Here is a 26,832-nt window from a genome sequence, read left to right on the forward strand (position 1 = left end):
TAGATTCAGCAGTTTTCTCGCTCATACGTGGCCGTTAAACAAACAGAAAATATGAAATAGCCGAACATTAGATGACACGCGGTGTAACGTTACGTTACCATGACAGCAGCGGGGCATAAATTACTTTTAACACGAAGGCAATGCAGAAGCTCACGGAGCAGCACGTTGTTAAGTGTTTGTCCGAAATACTCCAAACTGTCTTGTAGCTGGAGCTTGTCCGGGAGAATCCCACACTGGATGCAGCGACGTATTTACGTAATCGATTATGTCGACAAATCGCCCTAGTCATGGCAAAAGAGTGATACCAAAGAAAAAAGGTAAAGGCTCTAAAAATGAGCTTTGTCGTTAAGACACCTGAAGTTCAGTTATTATTTTCTATGCGGAGAGCAATTCGCAACACCAACATCTCTAGGCAGATGGGCTGCTTGTACAGTAGGCATAAGGATAGCATAGTCTTCTCTAGTGCAGCATAATTCTTTTTAAATAGAAGTCTTGTTTTCACAGCTTTAAGACTTGCCATTGTTTTGCCTCTCTTCCAGCCCAATCGTGAACTGTCCTGTTCAAGAAATATATGAAGGTCAGCGGTGCTGGTCAACTGCAAGGAAGAGGCACGAGTTACAGAAAAGAGGAGAGCAGAAATGGCGTGTTCATCTTTCCCTTTTTCAATATTGAACTAACACCCTCTGAGACTACTGGAACTACTACTATAAAAAACAAAACCATTTAAAAGCACCATTTTCTCCAAGGGGAGAAAGCAGAAATGTTGAATTATAACCATTTAAGAAGATGGGACTGCCATACAAACTCCACTCTAAATCCATCTAAACTCCACCTCCAATACATGGAAAACAAACCTGCTGTGTCTCTGGGGAAAAAAAACTACTTATCTTGTGTGACATGAGAAATATCCTCATAATACAACAGTAATACAATGCGGTGATAATGGCCACAATATTATTTTCCCTTTATCACATCTGGTTTGGAAAATTGGAAGTCCATAAAATAAATAATGTTTACAGCAGAACTGCCTCACTTGTAATCGGCTTATATGCAATTTACATAAAACTCAGAGTCCCATGCAGTCACCCTGATTATGATATTTAAGAGGAGCAGCAAATAAACACAGACTTTATGGCCAATCCTGGCATCCTGCGTGGAAGCCCTTTGACAACCATTGTCAACAATGGAACAAAAATACTCACCAACATCAGCATATTTGACCAATTATTAAAGATTGATTGGCCTTTTGTTAAAAACAGCATAACAACCAGCCAGCCACATTGTCTACTTCTGACATGTTGGGCATTCCTCTCTTTCAGAACCTGCTGACTTACATACCAACGCAACATTAGCCATGATTCTACAATGACCATCATATGTGGTGACACAAATGAGGAAATATGAATTTGAAGTGATTTTTCAGTACAAAGTATCAAAAGCAAAAGCTGAACCTGGTTGAAATGTAGAGCAGTATGTTTGGAAAAGTATAGAAGCATTTGGGAGGCATTCTCACCCAGGGAGTAGCATATGTCAGTTTTTCTTATGGATGTATTTTCCTCCAACATGCACTCACTGTGCAAAAAACTAGATGAACAGTTTCTGGTGGGGAAAAGACATCAACTCTTATTAATCTTCTGTTTCATGTTTCCTAGAGACTCAGCTGGCAGGCTTCCTACTCTTCAGAGCGGATCGCGACACAGAACTTAACGGCATAGGTGGAGCTATCTGTTTTGTTTCCAACAGTGGCTGGTGTAACGATATGACACGCTGCAATGGGACACTCTAATCACTTCATGGTCCACCTGATTCCTGCATATAGGCAGAAATTAAAGCTCTCTAAACCTGTTATGAGGATATCAAAGCACTGGACCAGTGAAGCTATGGAGCACCTTCGGGGTGTGCTGGCAGTAACGGTATTTCAGGACTGCTACCAACAGTGTGGATGAGTTCACAAAGGATGTGATGTACTATATTAGCTTGTTCACAGCTAAACTCAGACAGCTAAGATTGGAAAAAGAAGAAGCGTTTAGGAGTGGAGACAGGGCCAGGTTCAGGGAGTCAAAGTACAGGTTTAGTAAGGTGCTAAGAGTAGCTAAACGACTCAGCCAATGATTCTGCTTCTGTTTGGAGGGGGCTCAGACAGATCACAAGTTACAAACCTAAAGCCCCCCACTCCATTAACAACTTTCAACTTGTCAACACTTGTGAATGAGTTCTACTGTGGCTTCGAAAGACAATAGCATAGTTCTGACACCACCCACTATGACTCTATCGACCAGCTCCCGTCCACCTGCCCCATCTCAGCAAGAGCTAACGTTTGTGGTAATGAAGTCATTTCAGCTCCTTGTGTTGTCCCAACTCGAATCCATCACAGACCCACTCCTGGATCACCTGCAGTTCACCTACAGAGCCAACAGATGTGTAGACAATACATTAAATATGGCCCTTCATTTGATACAACCCTTATTGGGCTCATCTCTTGTGGGGATGTCCGCCTACAGGTGGGAGATTAACTATCTGGTGACCTGCTGCAGTCAGAACAAGCTGGAGCTTAACGCTCTTAAGACAGTGGAGATGGTTGTGGATTTCAGAAAGAGCCCAGCCCCACCCACCTCCATCACCCGTGGAGTGCTTCCACTTCCTGGGAACCATCATCACCCAGAACCTCAAGGGGCTCCTGGAGAAGTTCAACCCGCCAAAGACAATGATGGTGCACTTCTACACCACCATCGCTGAGTCCATCCTCACCTCCTCCATCACCATCTGATACGCTGTTGCTACCGCTAGGGACAAGGGCAGATTGCAGCGTATCAATTGCTCAGCAGAGAAGGTGATTCGCTGCAATCTGACATCCCTCTTGGACCAGGGTTCCTCCAGGAAAGATTGTGGCTGACCCCTCCCACCCTGGACACCTCTGGCAGGAGGCTGCAGTCAATCAGGACCATAACCTCATGCCAGAAGAACAGTTCCTTTCCAACAAGGCGTCCAATTGGACGTATTTGAATAGCTCAATCAATCAAAGATGTGGGCAGTGATTTAAAGGTCTGGAACCAGGATACTGTACACACTGCTAGCAAATATTTGCCACAGTGCAAACATAATGTGAACAGCCCAACAAAAAGAATGGATCTTGGCAATAAATTTGACATTATTGTTTATGACCTTCCATTCCAACCACGCTCAATTAAAATAAATTCCTGCTTGTCTAGTGTAAAGAGTTCATTTTGTGTGCACTAATGGTCAAATTTAATTCCTTGTAGAGTATCCACATCGACCTAACACCCTGAAGAAATCAAGCTTTTACAAAATCAAATGAGGATGTTGAGTTACAAATACAACTGCCCCACCTTTGACGAACTGTTTCAGATTTCATTGTTTAAAGAGAAAACAAAGACGTTCATTATGATGTGATTCATTCATCCAAGCTCTTAAGACACTACAATGGAAACAGATTAAAGCTTTTTAGACTCACAAAGGTATCGTCATTGCTGCTATTGTGGGTTAATCTTGAGCAAGAAAGGCAAACTAAATTTAGAGTGGTGTGTACAATCATGCTGGAATCATTAAGGAAAGCCTTGCTTTATAGAGCCTTTCACATCAAGTATCTGAATGTGTTTGTGAGTGTGCGAGGGAGTCAAAGAAAGTGAAGCACCAGCAGTATAGTGTAACCTGGGTTTGACCAATCGGCTGACCCGACAAGCCTAAGTTACATATATCTACAATGAATTTGTTATTGCAAATGTAATGCAAGCTACTGACAGTCTCCTATAATAGGGCGGCAAGTGTTGTTTGAATCAAAACTGGCAACCAATGACATACATCTGACCATCAAACCACCAACCCTCTGAGTAGCGCGCGACTCACTCTACCTCCTGAGCCACAGCCGCCCGAAGGTAATGTCAGGCAGGTTGGGAGTACATATTTACCAGATGATGGATGTTAAGCGACAACACTGTTTTTTAATAAGACACTGTTATGTTAAGGTTGGTGACAAAAATCACAGTTTTCAGATTAATCGGCCGCTTAACTCAAGAGAGAAAGTAGCATGACGCTGTCTGGCCATAACCTATCAGTGCTGAGATTGTCCAGACGTCACCGGCTGCTTCAGAGCATTGTTTGGAGAGGACCAGACGTACAAGAGAGAGCCGGCACAGTGCTGCAGCTTTTGGACATATAAACCCGTAGTCGGACTGGATTCTGCTATGACAATTACGCTGTTTACCTGCCTTTATTAAATTAAATTTTTACTTAAATTTTTGGGATTAAATCTTTTATCTTCATTCACGCTTCATTCAGCAGAGAGCTACCCTGTGTTTCCAGTTCCACCATTGTTATTAGCCTCAGTGTGCACCCAAAGCTCTGCGGGACTACTACTTCGTATTTATATAAAAAGTGGGCAAAACTGGACACTGTAGACTGAGAAAAGTAAGCAAGAAAGTTGAACGAGGAAGTTAGTTGATTCCATCTATCGCTTTACTTTACTATGAACGAGTTAGCATAGCATAGCCCTGATCAATCCGAACATCGTTCAGAAAACGAACATTTTAAAAGTTGTTGTCCTGCTGACTTACTGACAGACATGCATGAATTCATATGTTTAACAAATCGGCATCATGTTGTAGTTATTTCGGCATCCTTCATTGCAATTAAATCACAGCAAAATGTTTACTTTGAGTTTATATAGCTGTAGTAACCGTGGGTTGTGTTTATTCGCATTATCTATTCTAGCAAGAAAACCCCCGCAAGGAAAGTGTCATGAGGATTTAATTCACATTCCAAAATAAGCCGTGTTTCAGTACACCGACTTTACTTGGGTGGACTGCATAGGGATATTAATGGTCGCCAATGTATATTTGGCAGAGAAACAGAGAGAGAGAGATGTTAACTTGTATTACATTGGAAAATGCGGACACAGTGGATATTTTACAAGCATGGACCAGTAAAGCAACACTGAACACATCTGTTGGTGCCAATGTCATTCAGGACCACAGCAGTCAATCAATTCGAAAGGCTACATCATTAACAACAAGCTTATTTTAAGATGTGTGAGTGAAAGAAGGTCCTGTCCTGCAATAAATGTCAATGTTTTATTATGGACATACAATTGAATAGATCCCAGAAAGAATAGCCAATGCTTATGCTGGTGCTAATTGCAGTTATAGACTGCAGCATGCTCTGTCGCCACGTCCCAGCTGTCTGTAAGGCCTTTTCACAGGGAAAACTAATGTATTTTGTTTGTGTGTCAGTGTAAACTAGGGTTGGGCGATGTCTACAATGAAACATCGGGAAAGATGATGACATCAGGTGTGGCGCGGGTGTGTGTGTGTGTGTGTGTGTGGGCGGGGTCTTATGTGCACATGTTCACTCGCACAGACTTCCCTCTGTAAGAAACTTGGTACCCTATATCACGGACGGACCAGGTAAAGCAACAATATTGCTACAGTGCAGATGTTGGTTTCGGTTGCCGGGTCGCGAGTGGAAAAAGACTATAAAACATATTGCTGATGGAGAAAGGGGAGCAGACGGGGGGGGAGACACAGAGAGAGGCGGGGCGAGACGGTTTACAGTGAGAGGGTGCGTTGCAATCGCCCTGTAGTTCCCTGCTAAGTGGACTGCACAGGGTATTCGGCCATTTTAAGTGAGATTCCAAACCACAGGGAGCACAACATGTTCAGTTCAAAGGGCACTGTGAACTGTGTAGGGAAGAAGGGAAAAACGGTTCATTACTTCGCAGGAAGTTGACAAGAAAGATTAGCCATAAGCCTTACGCCTTATAGGAGCAGCAAAAACTAACAATGGAGCAGACCACAGAGTTTGTATCTCTGTAATTATTGTTATTGTAACTAATGTAATCATTATTAATATGATTATTTCAGAGGTTAGGTTACCTAAAAACAACAATGCTCATATGAATCTTTTTAAGGATGACGCTGCATATCTTGAAAATTAATCAATCACATTAATTCACAAGTTACATACATTAGAAATAGAAGAAGTTATAAAAACATAAATTTTGTAATTTTATCAAGTTTGTTTTAATATATATGTTCAATATTTAATTTCAGTAAATGTCCACTGTAGCAGCCGGTATCCGAGGTGTTTACGTTACCATAGTAACACATGGCGGAACAATAGTTATGTATTGTTACTCCAGATTCTATGAGTATAGGTGCAGCCCTCTAAGGCCATCACTATTGGGTTTACTCCTACGCGCGCCTGCGGGGCACTGTTAACTTTTGTCTACGCCCACCCACAGCGTGGACCTCTCCTACGTCCGCACCTTGTATATATACACACAACGGTGGGACATAGCCATCTGCTCCCATAGTGCCTTTTCTTCCAAAAACCAAGGCCCAGTGAGGCCCAGTGCTTAGAGGGCTGTGCCTATACTCATACTCATAGAATCTGGAGTTACAATACTTAACTATCATTCTATTTCATAGCGGTTGTACTGATACTGGACGTAGTTGCTCTTTAGTTTTATGTACAGACTGAGCAGAATTGTGCTGTCTTCTCACAGTTTGGATTTGCAGCAAATAAATAGTAAACTTTTTCACGGGCATTTTTGTAGTATAGTTAGACAGATAACGTGATGTATCACTTTAGGATTGTTAAGCGATATATCGATTATTGCAGAATTGCTGTATCGTGATATTATCGTTATCGTATCATGAGGTACCCTGCGATTCCCACCCCCACTGTACACTGATAGCCTGTGTTGCAGCCAATAAAAAATATCTTTTAATTTTTAGATATGTTATTAATATACACTGTCCTTGTCAAAAAAAGTCAAACAAAATCTAAACTAAATCACAATTCAGAGTTGTCTTGTTCTCCTCATGGCCACTGGCCAATTACATCAATTGTGTTTACTAGTGGTTTGTGCTGTATTGAGGTTGTTTTGCACTTTACATGGGTAATTTTTTTATACTGTTTCATTAATATCTTGATGTATAGATAATGCTGTAAAAAAAATTTATCTGTCAGCTAGAGTAAATGTTTTAATCCTTTAGGTTTGTAACCTCCTCTTTATATACAGTATATTGATCAAACACAGGTAATGCAGTTTTTTTATTTTAAACAATAAGCATATAGACAAAAACAAAGTAGAAGTAAAAGTGCAGTCAGTCAGTTTTACTTTGAGTGTTTCAGTGTATTTAATTGGCAGTAAAGAACTGCGGCCCATCATGATGCTAGAGTTATACATTAAATGCATTAAGGGTATAATTGTGTATGGTAGGTAGCTGGTTTTATGATTACTTCACTGTGTATCCACAGGGCTGGCCTTACACATACACAAAATAGAAATATCAAATGACTCCATACAAACATGATTTTAGTTTCAGCATGTGTGCACCATAAAGGCGACCAAACACAACCTTTCATGTACATGTTCTGTCTCGGCCTAATGACCATCGCATGTTCTTTTTAGTTTGTCCTCAAACGTTGTCACTCAGACCTCATTTCTGTTCTTGCACTGCACCTTCAACACATCACTTGTCAATCAAACAGCAGGACTGCTTCTGTGATTACTTTTTTCTTGGCCTTTCTGATGGTTTTCTTTTTTTGATTAATCAAGTTCCTGTAGCTGGCACTTTGTGCCCACTCTAAATATACAGTTTGTGACATATTCCAAATTCCAGACTGGAAACAAGTTGCATAACTCTGTGTTTAATGAATGGGTCTACCAGATATATATTTAAAAAATGGAAATTCTTTGATGACCTGACTATATCTATAAAATAGACATTCACCCGTATGACAATGTCAAAAGTTATTAATATAAAGTAGCAAGATTTTTGTTCTTTCATGATAATATGACAATGATGGCGCAATGGATAAGAAACATGCCTTTGGTGAGAGAGACCCGGTTTCAATCCCCCACTGTGACCCTGAGCAAGACACTTAACCCCTAGTTAAGCCCCTCGTTGCTCCAGAGGCATGCAACCTCTAATGTATAGCAATTGTAAGTCGCTTTGGATAAAAGCGTCAGCTAAATGAATAAATGTAAATGATCTACAGTATAGTGAAAATTGAAATGTCATGAATTTTCCACAAATAAACAGCAACACACATCCTTTAACAAGGTAGTACACAAACACTCACACTGTCATCAAATGAGATGCACTGTGGTAGTGTAAATAACCATATGCATGTTTATGTATGTTATGAATGTTACGTGGTAGATATTTGTATTCGGCATCAAGTAGCATACATGCTGCAACTATTACCATAGTTCAGGATGTTTTTGTTCATATTTTTTGTCCACACCTAACACCAACTCTGTCCAAATTGAAACCTTAAAGACTGCACATTCTTCCATTTTACAAATAAAAACTTGAAATCATAAGCAATAAAACGCACCCCATCTCAATTTAATACATGTAGGATTTTGTATATATGTAAATGTATATTTTTTATTAATATGTATTTATATCAATATATATTTATATTTACCCTAACTGCATTTTCTCTTTGAGAATAAATAGTACAATCTGCCTGCCTGCCTATCTATTTGCAGTGCTATTAAAATAACCAAATTTGTGCTGATTGTTCCATCCGACACTTAACAAAAAAAGTGGTGAAATGTATCTATGTTTTATTTGAAGTCAGGTTTACTCTTTCCTCTTCAACATGCTTAGTCCAGCTGTGGCTGATGGGTGCAGAGTCAGAGGAGTGTCACTGACATCAACCTGGGTAACTTCAAACATGGTTATTTCCACTCCACATCCTTCAAAGTAGCATAAAGAATCCAGAGGGGCTGGAGGAAGAGTGATTGAACAGTAAGTCAGTTTCCCTGCAATCTGTCAGAGTTAGCCCATCCCCCCAGTCCGAGTACTGTGATCAGTCAGAGCTTTAGCACTGTGATTAGGTTTTTCTTTTTCATTATCTTATTTGTCAGAAGGGCAAAAATTGTCTGTGCCTATGTGTGGATGGGTCCATTCATCCGTGTACCCATTCATTTACAAGCCGTCTTCCTTTTTTGTCTTCTTTCCCTTCCCCTCCTTCTTCCTTTTGTTCCTTTCATAAACACAATAGGCAGTGTTTTATATTATCTTCAATTAAGTCAGAGGAAAATGGTGTTACATAGATTTTTTTGAGACTCAGAAGGATTTAGTAGCTCACTTGGAGATCAATTTCAGTTCGGAAAATAGATGGACTTAACATCAAATCAAATCAAGTATAAATTCAGTTACTTCTACTTATGAAAAGGATACTGCTTTTGCTCACTGTATTGCTAGAACATCTGTGTTTTAATGGTAATTATAAACTATCTTGTTTAGATAACAATCAACAATCAGAGTTCAGCGTGGTCCACTGAACACAGATGAGGTGATCAAACATCACAGCAACTAGAGAAACTTGCAGAAAGTAATCTGCCTCCAGATAATGGATTATAGATTCAATTTATTTTCAATGTAAAGTGAGTAGACAAGGCAGGGCACGAGAAGAAAATGACATCCGCTCTTAATTGACCATTGGTGGAGATGTGCAGTGGTGCATGTAGAGTGTTCAAGGCTACATCAGTGCTTAGACTTGCTGCCAAGTGTTCAATCTCGTTCTTTCAAGCCCCTCTCCCCTCCCCCCAACTCTGTTCTATTGAATTTTTATGTGGTCGCCACAGTGCTATTAAGTTCACGCTACATTCACTTCAAATTGGGTAAATACAAGCTAGCGACTGGTAAAATTGTTCACATCAGCTCCTAGTGGCAATCAAAGAAGATGTAGAGGTCTTACAGCAGATCAAACACCCAAACAACTGACACCTGAGTGAACCTGAACAAGATCTCGGGTGTACACATCTATAGTTCCAGATTGGCCCTAATTTAAAATGAACATGGTCCTCAGGTGATTTTGTCTGGACATGGCAGCATCAGAGAGAGTACGTATCTCTGATCTCACTGATCAACACTGAAGGCCTTTCTACAAATGTTTGTTTGGTGTTTATGTCCAACCCTGCCACTGAAACAATTCAGTTCTACAAAGGTTCAAATATCTTAATGTGAATTATTTGCTTATGAAATAAGTTAATGCTGAACCTAAAACACACCAGACCTTTGACTACGTTTGCACCTCCTGTCCAGACTAAAACGCCCAATCCCAAGACCTAAATCGGAGAAGTTTGAAAACGCTGCAGACCCCGTTTTTATTTTAAAACTCCAGGGTAGTGTTTTAGTGCAGACAGGCGAAAATGGGGGACTTTAAAAACGATGACTCTCACTTTTAGCTTCCTGATTGGGTGTTATCAGTTAAGTTTTAGATTTGGTATTTTTAGTAAAATATTTTGTACCGTGCAAATAAAACTTCCCAGCGAGCAATAGCCATCATTTCACCCTCTCGGTTAACTATAGACCCAGTTTAGTCCGGCTATGAGTAACCCACTTCTAGCCACAATAACCTTAAATTTGGTTACATGACATTTTTGCCAAAATAAGGTGCAAAGTGTATGATATTCCATCATGTAAGCAAAGTCAACAGTGATGAGAAGGTTTCTGGTTTCATTTCTTTCACATGTTCTGTGCGTAACCGCGATTTATCTCGTAGTCAGACCGGCTGTTTGTAGCCCACTTTTAGTCAAAATGTCCAAAACTGATTAATTCTGGTTGCCCAGGCAGCAAGTGAAACGGCTGATATCCCATTATTTTCGCAATGTCAATAATAACTACAAGATATCAAGTGTCATTTAATTGACGTGGTCTATCTGTGGCCACGATTTAGCTCTGAATTGAACAGGCTACATGTAGTCTGTGTTTAGCCCACACAGCGAAATCGAGGCAGTCAGTGGTCTAATTTTAACGGCTTGGCTATTCACCTTAACTCATCTTTTCAGTATATCGACTCACCATATAATGTGCTGTACCAGAAGTAATTGTTGTTTTCAAGGAGCTGCAGGACACAGCATCTTCAGATTAATTTACAAACTTGTGGACAGAGAGTTCTTTCCTTTAAGGTTTAAGGGGAATCTATAGAGCTCACCTTGTTTAGTTCTAAACAGTATTTACTGACAGGTAACATCTGGTCACATTGTGAAGGTTTAAAAAGAATAACTGACAAAGGTGGTTGTTCCTCAGTAGAGTTTTATGTACAAGGCAGCCGGCTCAACACATTGTGTTCCTATATCAGATGTAGGTGTGTTCAGGTTGAGTGGTGATTGAGTGGTGTAGCTGTGGTCAGAGACAGATGGATCCTCCCATTTTGTTTCCGCATCACAGTGCGTAGGCATGTGGATGTGGTCATCCTCACAGTTCTCTACTGCATCTGTAGAAATAAACCATAAACATAATTTTACATTAGGACTTAAAATACATCATGAGTTTCATATATCATGGCAACCACAATTATACAGAACAGTGTGTGTGAGACAGGTGTATTAAAAACTAGACCGTATACACACAATCTCTAATTCATTTATTAATACTTAGCTCAATATCAACATCTGACTGAGAGATGTGAGAGAATGTAGCTGGCCGACTAACATTGTGATATATGTAAACAGGAATAACGTGCTACTGTTAGACTGTAATGGAGGAGATCATAATATCTTATAACACCTTAATGTCAAATATGAAATACACAGCGTTAGGCAATAGTAATCATGCAAAATTCATTGTATTTAGTTACTTTAGTTACCTGCTCATTACTGATCTTTAAATGTATTTATAGAAGGGACATAACAAACATAACGTTATGCAATTGAACACATATATAGCTAGCTTACCTGAATCTGACAAGTTGTTCAGAACCCGATGTGGCTTATTTACTGGAGCATCTTAGCCGAGGAGTTCATCAGTCGGCTTCCTCGCCGTCAGCCACAAGTAAACGTTAGCGTCAAGTTCTCCTCAACTTTAGGTGGAATGGTATAAGTTGTAAAATGCACGACAACACTCCGACCTCTTCACATTATACTCGTAACGAGTGTGCAGTTGTGCTCGCCTCTTGAAACTGAAAATATAATACTTAACATCTTTTCTCGGTTATTGTCTAACGTTACAGCTAGCAGCTAGCTGAAGTCCCGCTCAACCGAAAGTTGTGGCCCTGCTCTGCCGGAAGTAGGGTGACAAAACGAACGCAATGGCGTCGCCCTTGCCGGTGTGGAAATCAGGTGAATATATAGCCCTACTGAGACATGACTACTGGCAATGCGAGACTTGAAAGTTAGCAGACAGCATTGTTGGCAGATCTTGCGATAAACACTTTCGCTTTACACTTTTTCAATTTTTCTTAACGAGAGTTACCTGTCGGAGAGCAACGGGCGAGAGTACGACCGCAGACGTTCGAAGCAAAAGGAAATTTACTTTGGTCTTGTAAGTATCTGTGTCTTTGTTCTGACATTTCTTCATTATTTATCTACATTATTTGTTATCATGTGTAGGAACCCTGTAAGCCATATTGTGGTTAGCTTATGGTGGTTATTATTATATATTATTATAATTTATTATGAAAGCCACAAATATGTTTTAACAGCATACAGTCAACAAAGCACGACAAAAATATACAAGACAGAACACTCTGGCCTACATTCACAGCACATTGCTCACAAAGAAGAAAGAATGGGTCAGTGATAAAGACGGGCATTAAGTTAAGAAAAAAAGGGTTTTAAAATGAAAATAAAAAGTTTTGAACTTTAATAGAATGACAGTTAGAAATATACAGTATGGTTTCATTTCAAATCATACAATGATAGTAGTCAGACATGTCTTATGGGATAACAGTAAATACATAGTCAGTTATAATGTTTACTATTATTATCATATTCAATAGTTATGGATCCCAATTACCTAAGACAATGGCACTGTTGGTGCTCTTGCTGCATCGTGCACTTGGATGAAGATCTAGATTTGGATGTAGCCTAACCCATTTATATTGCCATTATTTATATTTTTGTCATAATCTATATATGTATATAATTGTATTTATAATATTTATAACAAGTTGTCTATGGTGTAATCCTTTTTCTTAATAAAATCTTGATATTTAATTTGTTTGGATGGATTGCTATTTATGAGAACCTGTTATATTTGAGTAAAAAGAATCCTTTAGCCATTATTTTGTTATGTGTTTGATGTATATACAGTAATCAGTCAAAAGCTGTCTAATTGATGACTAGACCATTCTTTGGCTATGGTTAGACGTTACTTTCATTAACAGTTCGACTTCGTTGTTGTCCATGAAAAAAAAAAATCTGGTGTGGTTATTGAAAGCTCTCAAATATCAGTTAAAAAGTAACAGATAAAAGCAGCTGAAATGTCAGTTGACATGTAACCACTCTTGTAAGTTGAAGTGGAAGGAATGGTGACCGTTCAAATGTGTGCTTTGTAAGCAGATGAAGTGTCCCTTTCAGTGTAAGCACAGACAGCAACATAAATATCAATTGAATTGAATCTACTGAGGTGTGAGTTGATGTGAAGATGCTGAACACAGGTGGGAATGTCACTTTAAGTGAAAACACTTACTTGGGGCTGCAAAGATATTAATATTAGTTTCAGTTGAAGAGTAGACACAGAAAACCACTAAAATGTCAGTTAACGAGCAAGCAATGAAATATATTGAGTTGTCACTTGATGTGTAACTGCTGAAGCAGTCAGCAGTTGAAATGTGAAGTTGATCAGAAATGCTGGAGATGCTCACTGTGAACGACTGAAGAGTCGGCTGGTAAAAGTACTGACAGCAGGTAAGATGTCTGTTAAACATACAATTTCCCTTTCACACACACTGTAGCTTTAATGAAGTGTTGGAACACTTTTGGTATGTAACAGCTATAAAATCTGTAACTTCTAACAATGTTTTGCACTAAAAAGTGTGGTCAGGTTTGATGTCAACATGGGACTGTGTAGAGTCTGGACTTGTCTCTCTCCAGGTTCATCACGCTGTCTGTCTGTTTGACTGACTTTGTGTCTGTCTGTCTTTCTTTTGTTGTTTTTCTTCCATTCAGCTGCTCTGCTTCTGTAAAGACAGCAGCTGTCTGGATTGGTGGAGAGCTAAATTGCTCAGTGTGAGCTCAGTCACGGCTCAGCTCTCCTTGAGATAATGAAATGACAATTAATGGGAAAGCTGTTGCCATTTGCTCATTTGTTCACTCACTAGTAGAGCAGCAGCATGGAGGGGGGGCAGAAACCACTGCAATCATGAGAGACTGCTGATATGATGTTGAAAATCCATGCAAATATTAAAAAGTATGATTTAGTGAAAATATTTTTTTTTTTGTATCAGTTTAAAATGGTTTCCATAGCTGCTTAAATATGAAGTTCTATCTTTACTGGCACTTTATTTAATAGACAGATGTCACTGATGAATAAATCAATATATTTTTCATGGCTGTCAAAAGGCATTGCAGGTAAAGAGTTCAGATGCAGCTCTGAAGCTATGTAACTCATGTAAAAAAAAGTATATCCTTTATTAACCCAATGACACTTATGTCAATACATTATTTACCATAGCCAGGGGCCTATACAGCACAGAGCCACTCTGAGCTCTGGCCTACTGAGATAGTCCTTGACAGAATGGCAGAAGACACATATATTTCCTTGAAAAGAAAAAGCGAAAGCAGACCCCTGGGCATCTCATAAAACGTCTCTCCAATATGTGCTGTGAAGTGGAAATTCTAGCCACCCCAAAAACCACACAAAGAGAAAAAAACATTTTCTATTTAATTTCTGGCTGCAGTTGTGCAGTTGCAGTTGTCCCATTACTTCATTTTCTTCTCTAAGTCAATACACTTGTAGGATATAATTGCAAATGTGTAATCATTATCTCAGTATGAGTAAGACATACATGGAATTGGAAATGTGGTTTTGTTTTTTATAAGACTCCAGACAAGAATTTTATATTTTCTGTGTCTAAATACAATTAATTTAACTGCAGGCAAAAGCTAGTAAAGTATGACATGAAATTACATCATTTCTGTTATTAAGCTGTGTAATCTAGTTAGCAAAGTCCCTGTTTGCATGGCTGATCAAGCTAAGCTTCTTGTGACTGTGTTACAATGAAAAAGCTCAGTCAAGTAGACGAAATTAAAACAGAACAAAGTGAATGCAAAGCGTGGAGGACACTGTAGTACAGGGCAGTTCACTGTACCTGGTATTGGTTGGCCTTTGCAAGCTCCTGATTGGCTGATTCCACATTAGAAGATGCGGTCTGAATGTAATCTTCAATGCTGTCTAAGGAAACACAGAGCAGAATGACAGTATGGTCAGGTGGCACGTTGTCACAGCCATTGATTCCAGTTCATGTCAAACAAATCCACTAAACCTATTTTCAGAGTGGTTCACTTTATCGGGTTAAGATTTGATTTAATAGCTAAGGCTAGAGTAAAAGTTTAATTTACTAAAAGTATATCAACAGTTATTTTGAGTGGGGTACTCCAGAGATTTAGTATGGTGGGTGTATAGAAACACAGTCAAGTAGAAGCAGCAAAGGCAGATACCCTAAATTTTAGCCCCTGGTATTAGTCAAGCTCCAAAAACACTGGATCCTACACTTCCCACAATGCCTCTCAATATTGTTTTTCATGAGACACTTCCTGCCAAATAACCACCCACATCTTTTAAACTCAATGCTCCCAGGTTGTAACACAGATTAACACAGTTAAAAATATTTAGACCCCAAGCTGAAGCCAAGATAGCCGCCGGTACCGTTTCTTGACAAACTATCTGCCCAGCACTTCTGTCTCCAGCTATAGTGTGGGTTGCCAGATACTATTGGGGAGCACAGGTGGTGTAAGTCTTTGTCCAGACACAATGGTAAAAAAAAAACAGCAACTGGATCCAGCTGCTGAAAATATAAAGTATAATAATATAATAATAATAATAGTTATCTTCATCAGAAACACCTGACATATAAATCTCATTAACCTGGTTACCTTTGCCTTTGCTAGATTTAAATTAATAGTTTTAGTAACATCCAGGCAAGATGTGAGGAAGGTTTACAAAGTGAAACGTTCCCAATTTTGGGTAAAAAAAGAGAAAAGACATAAATTTATTATCAAATACTTCTGGAAATAATTATGAGAACAACAGCACATACAGTATCCACTCTGTCCTTATTCATGAGAAATACAACAGTAAATGTGCTCTTCTCTAATCATTGTCTTACCCAACTTGCTGAATCATCGTAATATTGTTACTCTGCACACGCAGCCTTGACAGCCCACCAATGTTTCAAAAACAAAGAAACCTCATATTGGCACTAAATAAAAATTTACCATGCTATAGTTAAGGCATTTTTTATTTAAACTGATTTCAGTTTCTGTTACAAACATTTGAACAAATCTACACTTTTCTGGGGTAAATACGCTATTACGGTAGAAATATTATTTACTAGTCCAACTGTGTACACAGAAAGAAAGCTGCTCCGCCATGTCGTTTCGCGAGCGACGGTGGCGGCTCTGTCGGTCATGAGGCTCTTGGGCCGAGTACATCCCTGGCATGTTGAACAAAGGGGCGCATATCATGTCGAGGGGAGGCCCTCGTCCGGACTAAGAGAACGCTCAGTGTGCCTTTGGTTTTCACTGAGCCGGCGGGACGTTCCCCCACTGGGAGTGGAGAGCAGAAATATAGAGGCCACATCACAAGATGCAAACCACTCATCAGCAGGAAGAATCGGAAGGCCAGATTGAAATTTGCAAAGAAGTACAGAGATGAGCCGCAAAAGTTCTGGAACACAATCTGATGGACTGATGAGACCAAGATCAATCTCTAGCAAAGTGATGGAAAGGCCAAAGTGTGGAGAAAGAAAGGAATTGCTTATCATCTGAAGCATACAAGCTCATCTGTGAAGCCTGGTGGAGGTAATGTCATGGCTTGGGTGTGCATGGCTGCTTCTGGAACAGGCTCATTAATATTTATTGATGATGTAACTGATGATGGTCGCAGCAGAATGAATTCAGAAGTGCACAGAAACATTTTGTCTGCCAATTTACGGAGAAATGCATTGAAACTAATGGGGAGGAAGTTTATCATGCAGCAGGACAACGAGCCAAAGCACAACAACAAAACAAAGGACTTCATCAGGGGAAAAAGTGGAAGGTTTCAGACTGACCAAGTCAATCAGCTGACCTTAACCCAACAGAGCTGCATTTCACCTCATTAAGAGGAGACTGAAGGGAGAAACACCCACGAAACAAACTAGAACTGAAAGAAGCTGCGGTAAAAGCCTGGAATAGCATCACAAATGAAGAATGCAACAGTTTGGTGATGTCGGTGTGTCGCAGGCTTAAGGCAGTTATTGCAAGCAAGGGTTATGCCACCAAATATTAAATGTTATTTACTTTAAGATTATTTGTTCCTTTACTTTTGCTCACCTAAGAATGCTGTGGTCTAATAAATACGGTGATATGTCCTAAGTTGTTTAACACATCTAGATGTGAATACCAGGAAATGAGAGCTGAAATTCTGAACTCTTGTCTCATACTCATCTGTTGATCTTAAACACATGTGTCTTCAGTGAACAACAAAAACAATGGAATTTGCCTTACCTTTCCAATACTTTTGGAGGGGACTGTAGGGGAGAAACCATTTTTTGGACCCTATGAGATTTCTAGTGCCACCTTCTGGTAAAAATCATTCAAACATTCTGAATACCAGAATAATATATAATATAATAAACTCGTGTCCAATCCCAGAATGTTTTAATCACCCCGAAAAACAAAAAAGGATGTACTCTTTTGATCTCTACAAATGAATATGTTTTTACACCTCTTTTGTGTGGTGTGCCAGAGTTTGTGTTTGCCTGCTGAACCAACCTTGTTGATTGTGTATCTCGACTCAGAGGGTTTAATATAGTGTGTCCTTAGCCAGCATGAATAGGCCATAAAAGCACTAATCCTTCCTTCTTGAGCCTATTCATTTCTTTGTATTACGTGCTGCTTTTGCAACAAACGCCTCCACAGCACAATCACATATTATTCAGATCCGCCACTACACCAAACAAGCCTTGTTCAAAAAGACCCAAGGCAAATTCAGTGCATCTCTTGTTATTGGGGAGAGGTCCATTATTGCACTCTGTAATGATCAGATTGAACTTCTGCTGAGGTATAAAGTTGATAACTCTGCAGTCTTCCACAGAATCCTCTTCTAACTTGCTGTTCGCCCATTTAGTAGGAGTACACTGTGTTCCTTTACCTTCCATGTCCACAATACCATATCAACTGTCTTTCACATGCAAATGACAAAATGGCTGAAAAGCTCAGTTTATGCGTGTCTGATTACGCTGAACAAGCACGGGATGTAGCAGTATTCACAAACAGAATGTAGACCCAAGATGCCTGAATGTGATGGAAGAAAGTGTTTAATTTACTCTGTATCTGACTGAGGAAATGACATGCAGAATAAGTTTAATTGCAAAACATAGGTGTAATGGGTTCCATCTTTTTTTTTTTCATTTCTGAATTAAAACGTAACTAACGTTAGCTAAGTTGTGGGTTAGCAAACCGTCGCTACTGTTGCTGCTGCGAAGCTAACATGCAGACAGGATGGGCCACCCCAGAGCCAGCACAGCAGCTCCAGACAGCGAACAGATTGCAACTCGCCTCTCACGAGATCCCATAGCAAGAGCTGTCCTTGAGCGAGACTTCTGTTTCTGGTTAAAGCCTGTCAGTGGCAAAAAGCAGCACTTTTTGTGGATGTTATTTTGACGGAAGGAAGGAATACGTTGCAGCCACTGAAGCCAGTTCACAGCTGCCAGCTACAGCCATCTACTGCATGGATTCCAAAACATTTTGTACCTACTAGTAGGGCTGCCCAATTATGGCCAAAATGATAATCACGATTATTTTGATCTATATTGAGATCATAATCATTTATCACGATTATTCATTGATTTTAGGGACAGCATTTTTTTATTGTACTTTCAAATTTAAATAAATAAGCAACTGTTTTCACAGCCATGTTGTGCTGCATTTCTGCTAATGTACAAATCTTTGCATTAAAATAAGACTGGTCCTTAAAGTGCATCATCTTCTAAAAGCAAAATATAAAAAATATTTTACCCACTGCGCCACGGTTTTGTCCCATCCTCTGCTCAGCATTAACTTACACTGGAAGCGTCTCAGTCGCATTTCAGGAGCTTAGCACATTGTTGGCTTGTTGTTATTTTGTGCTTTTTGTGCAACGGCTCTCTGCGACCTGGTTTTGTTTGGTTGTATGCATGGCTGCATATCCCACAGGGAGCACTTCAGAATCAGAGCGTTTTGCCTGCCTGATTTTGCTGACATGTTTCGATTTTGTTGATTTGGTAATCAGTGCTTGATTTTTGTGCTTCTTCTATGATTAAGTATGCAATGTGGTGAAATGGTTCGTTTTTGTCTGTTATAACTGTGTTTTTGTTGATTTATGATCGGGATATGCACGCCTTTCTGTGTCTGACTTCATACCCAGTTTGATCTGCTCTGTGCTGCTTGACAGGGCTTCCCATCAAAAAATGACTGTATTTTTCGCAGAGCCGACAGCTGCATCTGGGACGCGCTGCATCTGATGGACTCCTAAGCATTGACTAGAAGGGCCGGGACCAGCTCTGGCAGCCACGGTGCAGCGGACATATGTAGACTCCTGGACTTTGCTGTCTTCTCTGGACTGTAGCAGCAGGAGGGTGCACACACTGCCACATCACCCCCTTGGCTGTAAGTATAGGAAGCGCTTGATTTGATATGCAGCAGAGTTTTTCATGAGCGGAGCAAGCATTTTAAATGGCAATATCGCCGTTGATCATGTTCATTCAATTGTGGGAAACTAAAATCATGATCCAGGCTGCCCCCCTGACCCCCCATCTTGCAGGTGTCTTCGCTTTCAGCAATTGGTGTATTTTCTCTGTTGTTTCCTGTTGTCACCCCCTAACCCCCACCCCCACCCCGTTCTCTTGCAGGTGCTGTCCTTTGTCTATGGTGTCTGTCTGTATGATGTTTGTGCCCCCCACCCCCATTTCCGCTCCTGTGTCCAGCCTGGTGACAAATATATACACATACATAATTAAATAAATAGTAAAGATGAAGGACTACATTAAAACTCCTTTGTTAAAGCAAAATCTGTCTGGCACATCATGGTATCCAGCTCCTCATACTGCATACAGGCTGCAGGGGAGGACAGAGGACTGCTGTTCAATATGGCCCAGGGACTCCAAACCCCTAACAGCTGAAGAAAAACTTAAATTTATTAAAGCACTGGAAAAACAAAATACCATTTCACCCTGTATGTGCATAATTTATTGCTCTAAATGTTAACCATCCTGATTAAGAAGTGTATTGGAGAAAAAGACAAAAGGAAAAGCAGGTATTCCATTCTTCTAGAATTTGGGTAATCCAGTCTGACTCAGCCTGACTCTAAAGGGTATTTAAAGGGCGTCTGCATTAGCTTGATTGAAGGCAGCAGACAAAAGGACACTACAACAAAAAGGCTGCAATTAGCAAAAGTTATTGCTTCCCATTCCTTCCAAAAAAAAAAATAAAAAATCATCTCACTCACTCACACACACACACACACACACACATCTGCAGAGTCTTCACATCTAACAGTTTTTCACCACAAAGCTGAAATGTGCATAAAGCATTTGTAACTACACCATTAATCTACAGTATTCATTAAACCCAGCTTTGCTATTGTCTACTTGTTTTACGTTTTCTGCCCACCTTTTGCTGTATCAGTCTCTGACTCAGCCAAATATATCTAAATATTTCTATATATATTATTCGAATGCTCTTAGTATGTAAAGGAGCCTTGTGTGTTCAACATAGGTTAAGGTAAAAAAAACAAACACATCTTAGTATTAGCATAGTGATTGATTATTACAGTTTAAGAGGTTAGCAAAGCACCTGTGTCCTAGTGTTGGTTTATTACAAAGGTATGTTGATTTGATTTAAAACACGTTAACTGTTTTAAAGTTTATAAAGTGAACTTTTAAGTACAGAATTACAGTGTGTGTGTAAAAGTGTAAAATGATAAGATGAAAAGACTCTTGATTTAAAGGTGCAGTCATACAAAATGTGACAAATTTAATTAGATTCACTATAACTTCTATCATGTTTAAGTGAATCAATGGGACTACGTTCCATTATCATGCAATATAAACAAAATTCAGGGTGAGTATTTTTAAATTTAAATGACAATAATAATGTATATTTTCCATATAGTCAAGAAAAAAACAACAATGAATGATGCATATATTTTATTCCTCTGTCCACAGCTGAAAATAGTCCCCAACAAATGCACTATTTCCTACTGTTTGAGTAAAGTGTGCCAAAAACTACAGTGCCCATGTGTGTTTAAAGTTTCCATCTTCAGTAGGAACCTGTGGGCTCTGGGCTGGGTGCCACACACAGGGTCAGACAAGTATTGAGAGACGGACTAACGCATTGTTTTGTTTAATGTGAGATTTGTAGCCAATAAGAACAATAAAGAATAAGCTTTATCCTTTATTGGAGTCATTGGGTTATGCTAAAAGTGGAAAAGGTTAAATTAGCCTCCCAGTGATTTATTTGTCTAAATAAGCTAAAAATCAAACTATAAATGAACTGACTCTCCTCCAGCCACAGCTAAATGTGTTTTTCACCAGCGACTACAGCTCAAGACATTCACCCCAATTTGGAAAGTCATCTGCCTTATCAATCCCATCAGAACAATATCTCCAGGTATGTCTCTTTGTCTACATGGTTGTTGGACATTATTAAGTAACAGCCAATTCTCTAGTGAATGTTCATGATGGAGCCAGACATAGCTGATGGCAGATTCATGACCTAGCAGCAAAGCTTCTGTATCTGCCCTATATCTGTGTGCTAAGTTTCATTTGCCAAGTCTAAATCACTGCAGGGTGTGGAGAGCCGTTTACAGATATCAGGGTGTCTAAATGGATTTTCTCTAACAGCCCACTGTTTGTATAAACCCAGAGCATTTTGCTTCTCATCAAAGAATCTTAACAGCATGGCAGCGAGGTGGAGGTTAAAAAGTTTGTTTTGCCCCCGCAGAATTTTCAAGCTCGTGTTGTTAATCGGACTACAAGAAAACACAGACACACTCACCACACACACACACTAGCTTACCTATGGCGTCTCCTTGTTCGTGGACCATACTGGCCAGGTCCTTCATGATTTGACTGACGTCCAGCATGTCTCTCTATGGAAAAGAAACACCGTGTATGTTACACCACTATTCAGTCACTGCCACTGGCTGGCTCAGAACACATTATAGATACAGCAAACTCAAAAACATGTCAATTATGAAAATGGTCTTCCCATCGACTATCTCAGTAACTAGTAATTGCTCTTATGTTTAATGTTCATTTTTTTAAATCTTCTTTATTTCCTGGTATGGGTTGTTAAACATGTGCAAAGTGTTTCATCATATGTTCAAATATGGAATACTGCTCTTCACTGGGTGTCGCCTTTGATGTGTGATTTGCAGACGATTAAGAAAATTAGCTACTTTAAAGAAACCTCCACTAATTTAGCAAATAACTTAGTCGGACTCACAATGGACAGATTAAAAAAAGGATCACAATCGATGCAGCAGAAGCCGTGACACTGTCTTTTGTATTCCATGCATCTTGGCACCTACGTTAGCCACAACTTGTGTCGACAGTTCTGTCGGAGAGGGTGTGCTATGCTTGTAGCGGCTAATGTAGCCTCGAGCCACTAGCCTTCAGCAGAGATGAGGAGCGGACTAAAGAGGTCTGGTAAGTTCCCTTCTTTCCAACTCCACATCTGCGCACAGATTTTTTTTTCTTTTTCCAACTGATGCTCAAGCGACATCAGTGAGGACATTTATCAGACTTTCCACAGCTCACTCTAGAGACAATAAAGCTTTCATACAGCTTTTTTCCCCACATATGCAGCAACTGGAAACACACTTTGATGTTTAAAAATCAGCAGCGTTCCAAGGTGTGTTCAGCCTGCAAGCAAAGCAAATTTTATTAACAAAGTCAATTGAAGGATGCAAGTGTGTTCAAGAGTCTCAGAGGCTTCCATGTCTGCAACAGGATGCTGCGGATGTTCTATCAGTCTGTGGTGGCCAGCACCAGTTTATATACTTTTTAACTTGTAATTACATCCAGTTTGCACACCTAACATACATTAATACTTTTAACTCTTATTTTTCGTACTTGTGTTTTTATATTTGTTCTTTTGCACTATTCTTGTGCAGTTCAGTTCATTCACGTGCTTACGTCGGTCTGTCTATACACAAAATTCTACCAAAATGACCTGAGCTAAGACGATGACGCATCCACTGAGATGAAAATGTCTGACCAAAACTTTTAGAATCTACTGTTATATAGCGCAACAAACAGACACACAAGGGACAGAGTTTAGAGGGAAATAACACAAATAACTGAAGTTCCTAATGAATTCAGAGAGCATCAGTAGTGGCATCTAATGCATTTCCCCGAGAAATGTCAGACTAAACTACAGTGGTTTCTGATTATTTGATGTCCAGTGCATGGATTTGTAAAAAAACAAATTCTAAAACAAGTTCCCTTTAATTGACAAATTCAGTGGATTTGTTTTTAATCCTAAATGTTGTGTGCTTGGCTTGACTGAAAGTGGAAAAAAAATAAAGCAGTTCAAAGTTTTTGTTCAATTATTTCTCTGTCAGGGCAGAGCAAACTAGTGCAGCTATGGTTGACCGCAGCTAATTCTCCACAGTCTCCGAGCTTTGAATCTGCTCTCAATGTTTCAGCTCAAAGCAATATGAAAGCTTATAAAACCTCTGTCTATCTCCTGCTCACAGGTCCCCCCCTTTCCTCCATTATGGCTCCATGCAATCACAGCTGCGTTTGTGTAGCCTAACCCACTGGGCCATCCATCACAGGTGGCGGAGATTGCTGTGGAAACTGGCAGCCATCCTGCCACTTGGCAAAAACCATTTTAATGGAGCCAAAATGGCCCCTGGCAAACCTTGTGATGCTAAAGACTTTTTTTTTTTGCATTTATCTTTGAGCAACCCTGTCTATCATGCTGTAATAGAATAACAAATTTATTTTACCTGGCAAAGCACTGGGCAATCAGGGCTCATTTCATCATAATGACAGAGAAGTGTGTAACCAATTTAGCAAATAGTGTGTGGAAGTGAATCGGCAGAGAGAGAGACACACACACAGGGAGAAGGCAGAGATGTGATGGGTTGGGACCCCTGCCTGAGGGCTGAGTGGGTGGCCAGGCTTCGGGCCAACACTGTGCTCTTTTCCATATTTCATGGGCTTTAAATTCTGCTCATGGCCAATCTAGCAGCCACTGGATACTGGCACTGGGCTGGGGACCAGGACTGGAGATTTTTCTGTTTCCAACAACAGATTTAATGCTAGGGGTGGGGGGGGAAAAATCGATACAGCATAGTATTGTGATATTTGCCATGGCAATACTGTATCGATACACGGACGCCAAGTATCGATATTTTAGTATATAAATTGCAGATGGGAGTTTTACCTTTTTGGTACTAGAATAACAAAATCTATTGCTTTTTTAGTCCACTAGAAAACTTAACAGGACCATATAGAGGACTGAAAAAGTGATATGAACAAACAGAGAAATGTATCTTTTTAGATAAAAAGATGTTGACAAAGTTTGACTTTAGGGACTTAATTGGAAAAAGGTAATAAATTGCAATATATCTCAATATATTTAAAATCGCAATAAAATCAAATCGCAACATAAATATCGTGATAATATTATATCGTGGGACCTCTGGTGATTCCCACCCTTAGTTAATACAGGAGGTTTTCTCATCATCCAGGTCAAGTCAGGTCAAATATAAATAAAATTGAAATTGAAATTGAAATTGAATTGAAGTCTATCAGCCCTGTTCTATAGTTTCTGCTGCAGTTCCTCTACAGACCTGACCAGGTGCAGGGGAAGAAGTCAAAGTCTTGGGTTGCTTTCACGCCTACTTAGTTTGGTTTACCTCATCTGGACTGAACACAAAAAGACAATGAATCAGTTCAGTCCGTTTGGTCTTCACACATGGCGTGTCCCAAAACTCAGAGTACTAGTAGTACTCAGATCTTTTACTTAAAAGGTCCAGTGTGTAAGGATCTACTGACAGAAATAATAATAATAATAATAATAATCCTTATTTGTAGAGCACTTTTCAAAAACAAGTTACAAAGTGCTTTAACAAGTGTAAAGAATAATACAAAAATGCAGAAATGCAATATAAGATTCAAAAACTTGTTTTCAGTGCTGTATAAAGATTTAAATAATGAACCGTTATGTTTTTATTATTTTAAAATGCCATTTCTATCTACAGAACAGCGGGCCCCCTTACATGGAAGTTGCCATGTTGCGCCGTCATGTTTCTACAGTTGCTCAAAACGGACAAACAACGCTACAGAGTGCATTTTGTCACTACGTTCTTCTTCTTCTTGTAGATTTCTGGCAGTGTAGATGCTCATCACTATATTGAATACATATGTTCAAAGAAGAACAACTAATCCATAATCACCAAGAGAAGTAACATGTTTCATTTGTCAATGTTTGTATAAACTTCATCTATTATGTGGTTTGAAATGGACTGTGGTGCAGAAACAGTGACAGTGTTTCACACTCTTGGTTTACATTTTCCATGTTGTCTGTCAGTGGCCAAGTCACAATAACATGGTTTTACTGAATAATTAAGAACATATAAAATCTTGATTTGTTTTGAACATATAGATTCTTGTCCTGTGTCAGCCGCCGTAGCTATCCTACGCCCTTTAAAGAGTGGTAGACTAGACAGTTGGTTGCAACTGTCTAGTCTACCACTAGATGCCAGTAAATCTGACACACTGAACCTTTAAGGGAAAGTATCAACACCACAGTGTAGAAATACTCTGTTACAAGTGAAAGTCCTGAGTTCAAAGTTTCACTTAAGTAAAAGTACAAAAATATTAGCATCAGAATATTCTTAAAATACCAAAAGTAAATGCAATCATCAGGCACAATTGCTCCTGTCATAATAATGCTTACTATAGTATTGGATTAAAATCATTAATGCATTAATGGATATTCCCTTTGATGAAGATGTAACCAAGTGCAACTTACTTCTGGCTAGACTAATCTTTAATAATACGTCATCATTTATTAGTTGTTTATATTGTGTTTGTAGTACCTCACAATTGTACAGTACTTGAGCAAATGTATTTCGTTCCTTTCGTTGCAACATACTGTACTAATTCTAAGCAGGGTTTGAGTCTGAAGATCACACTGAAAAAGTGACAAGTAGTATCATATGGACTGTAATGTTATGGGGTTACTTTTCACTAAATTTTCACCTTATTATGTTTCAGAAATAATTCTCACCCTCACATACATGGACGTTACCATGGATCTTTCATACTTATATAGGATATTGCTTCCTTCCCCATGGCTGAAGATCAGATAGACTGTGTAAAGTCAATAGTATTTCAGTTTGTGAAATGATTACATTTATGTTTAAATAAAAATACAATCAATTCAGCTGCAAGAGCTGTACACAGTTTGTGTCACAGGTTTCACTAACAAATAGTTACAAATATGTAACGTGATATAACAAGGCTGTTAATTTAGTATTCACTTTCAAGACAAACAACAAGGAAAACCATCTCAAAATAATGCAGTTCAGACTAACAGGAGGTTTTCCCGTTGTTTCAAGTTCAGCTGAATTTTCTTAGCACTGTAAGAAATTCTCTGTCACATTTTTCCTCAGCATGCCATGTTTTCCATCAAAACGAAGGTGAATTGGCAAGAAAAACTTTATTGTAATACACCATGAATCTGTTAGCAGCTACAAGGGGCAGTCCTCTATAGCTGACCCTGACCTCACCTGCCTGTGAGGGACACATGCAAAAAATGAACTTCCTGTACAGCGATCAATAAAGTGTCACAGAAACATTTGTTGC

General features: G+C 39.3%; 1 protein-coding gene across 1 annotated transcript in view; it reads right to left on the reverse strand.

The window, feature by feature from the left end:
- Nucleotides 1–26,832, reverse strand: part of tsnare1 (T-SNARE Domain Containing 1) — a 187,238-nt gene that overhangs the window by 49,675 nt on the left and 110,731 nt on the right. Inside the window, exons 9-10 of the mRNA XM_046045292.1 lie at nucleotides 22,025–22,097; nucleotides 15,076–15,158 (exon numbers count right to left, since the gene is read on the reverse strand). Coding sequence (XP_045901248.1) covers nucleotides 15,076–15,158; nucleotides 22,025–22,097 — 156 coding nt within the window. The remainder of the gene's footprint in view (nucleotides 1–15,075; nucleotides 15,159–22,024; nucleotides 22,098–26,832) is intronic.

Source organism: Micropterus dolomieu, linkage group LG03, assembly GCF_021292245.1.
Source record: "Micropterus dolomieu isolate WLL.071019.BEF.003 ecotype Adirondacks linkage group LG03, ASM2129224v1, whole genome shotgun sequence".
NCBI lineage: Eukaryota > Metazoa > Chordata > Actinopteri > Centrarchiformes > Centrarchidae > Micropterus > Micropterus dolomieu.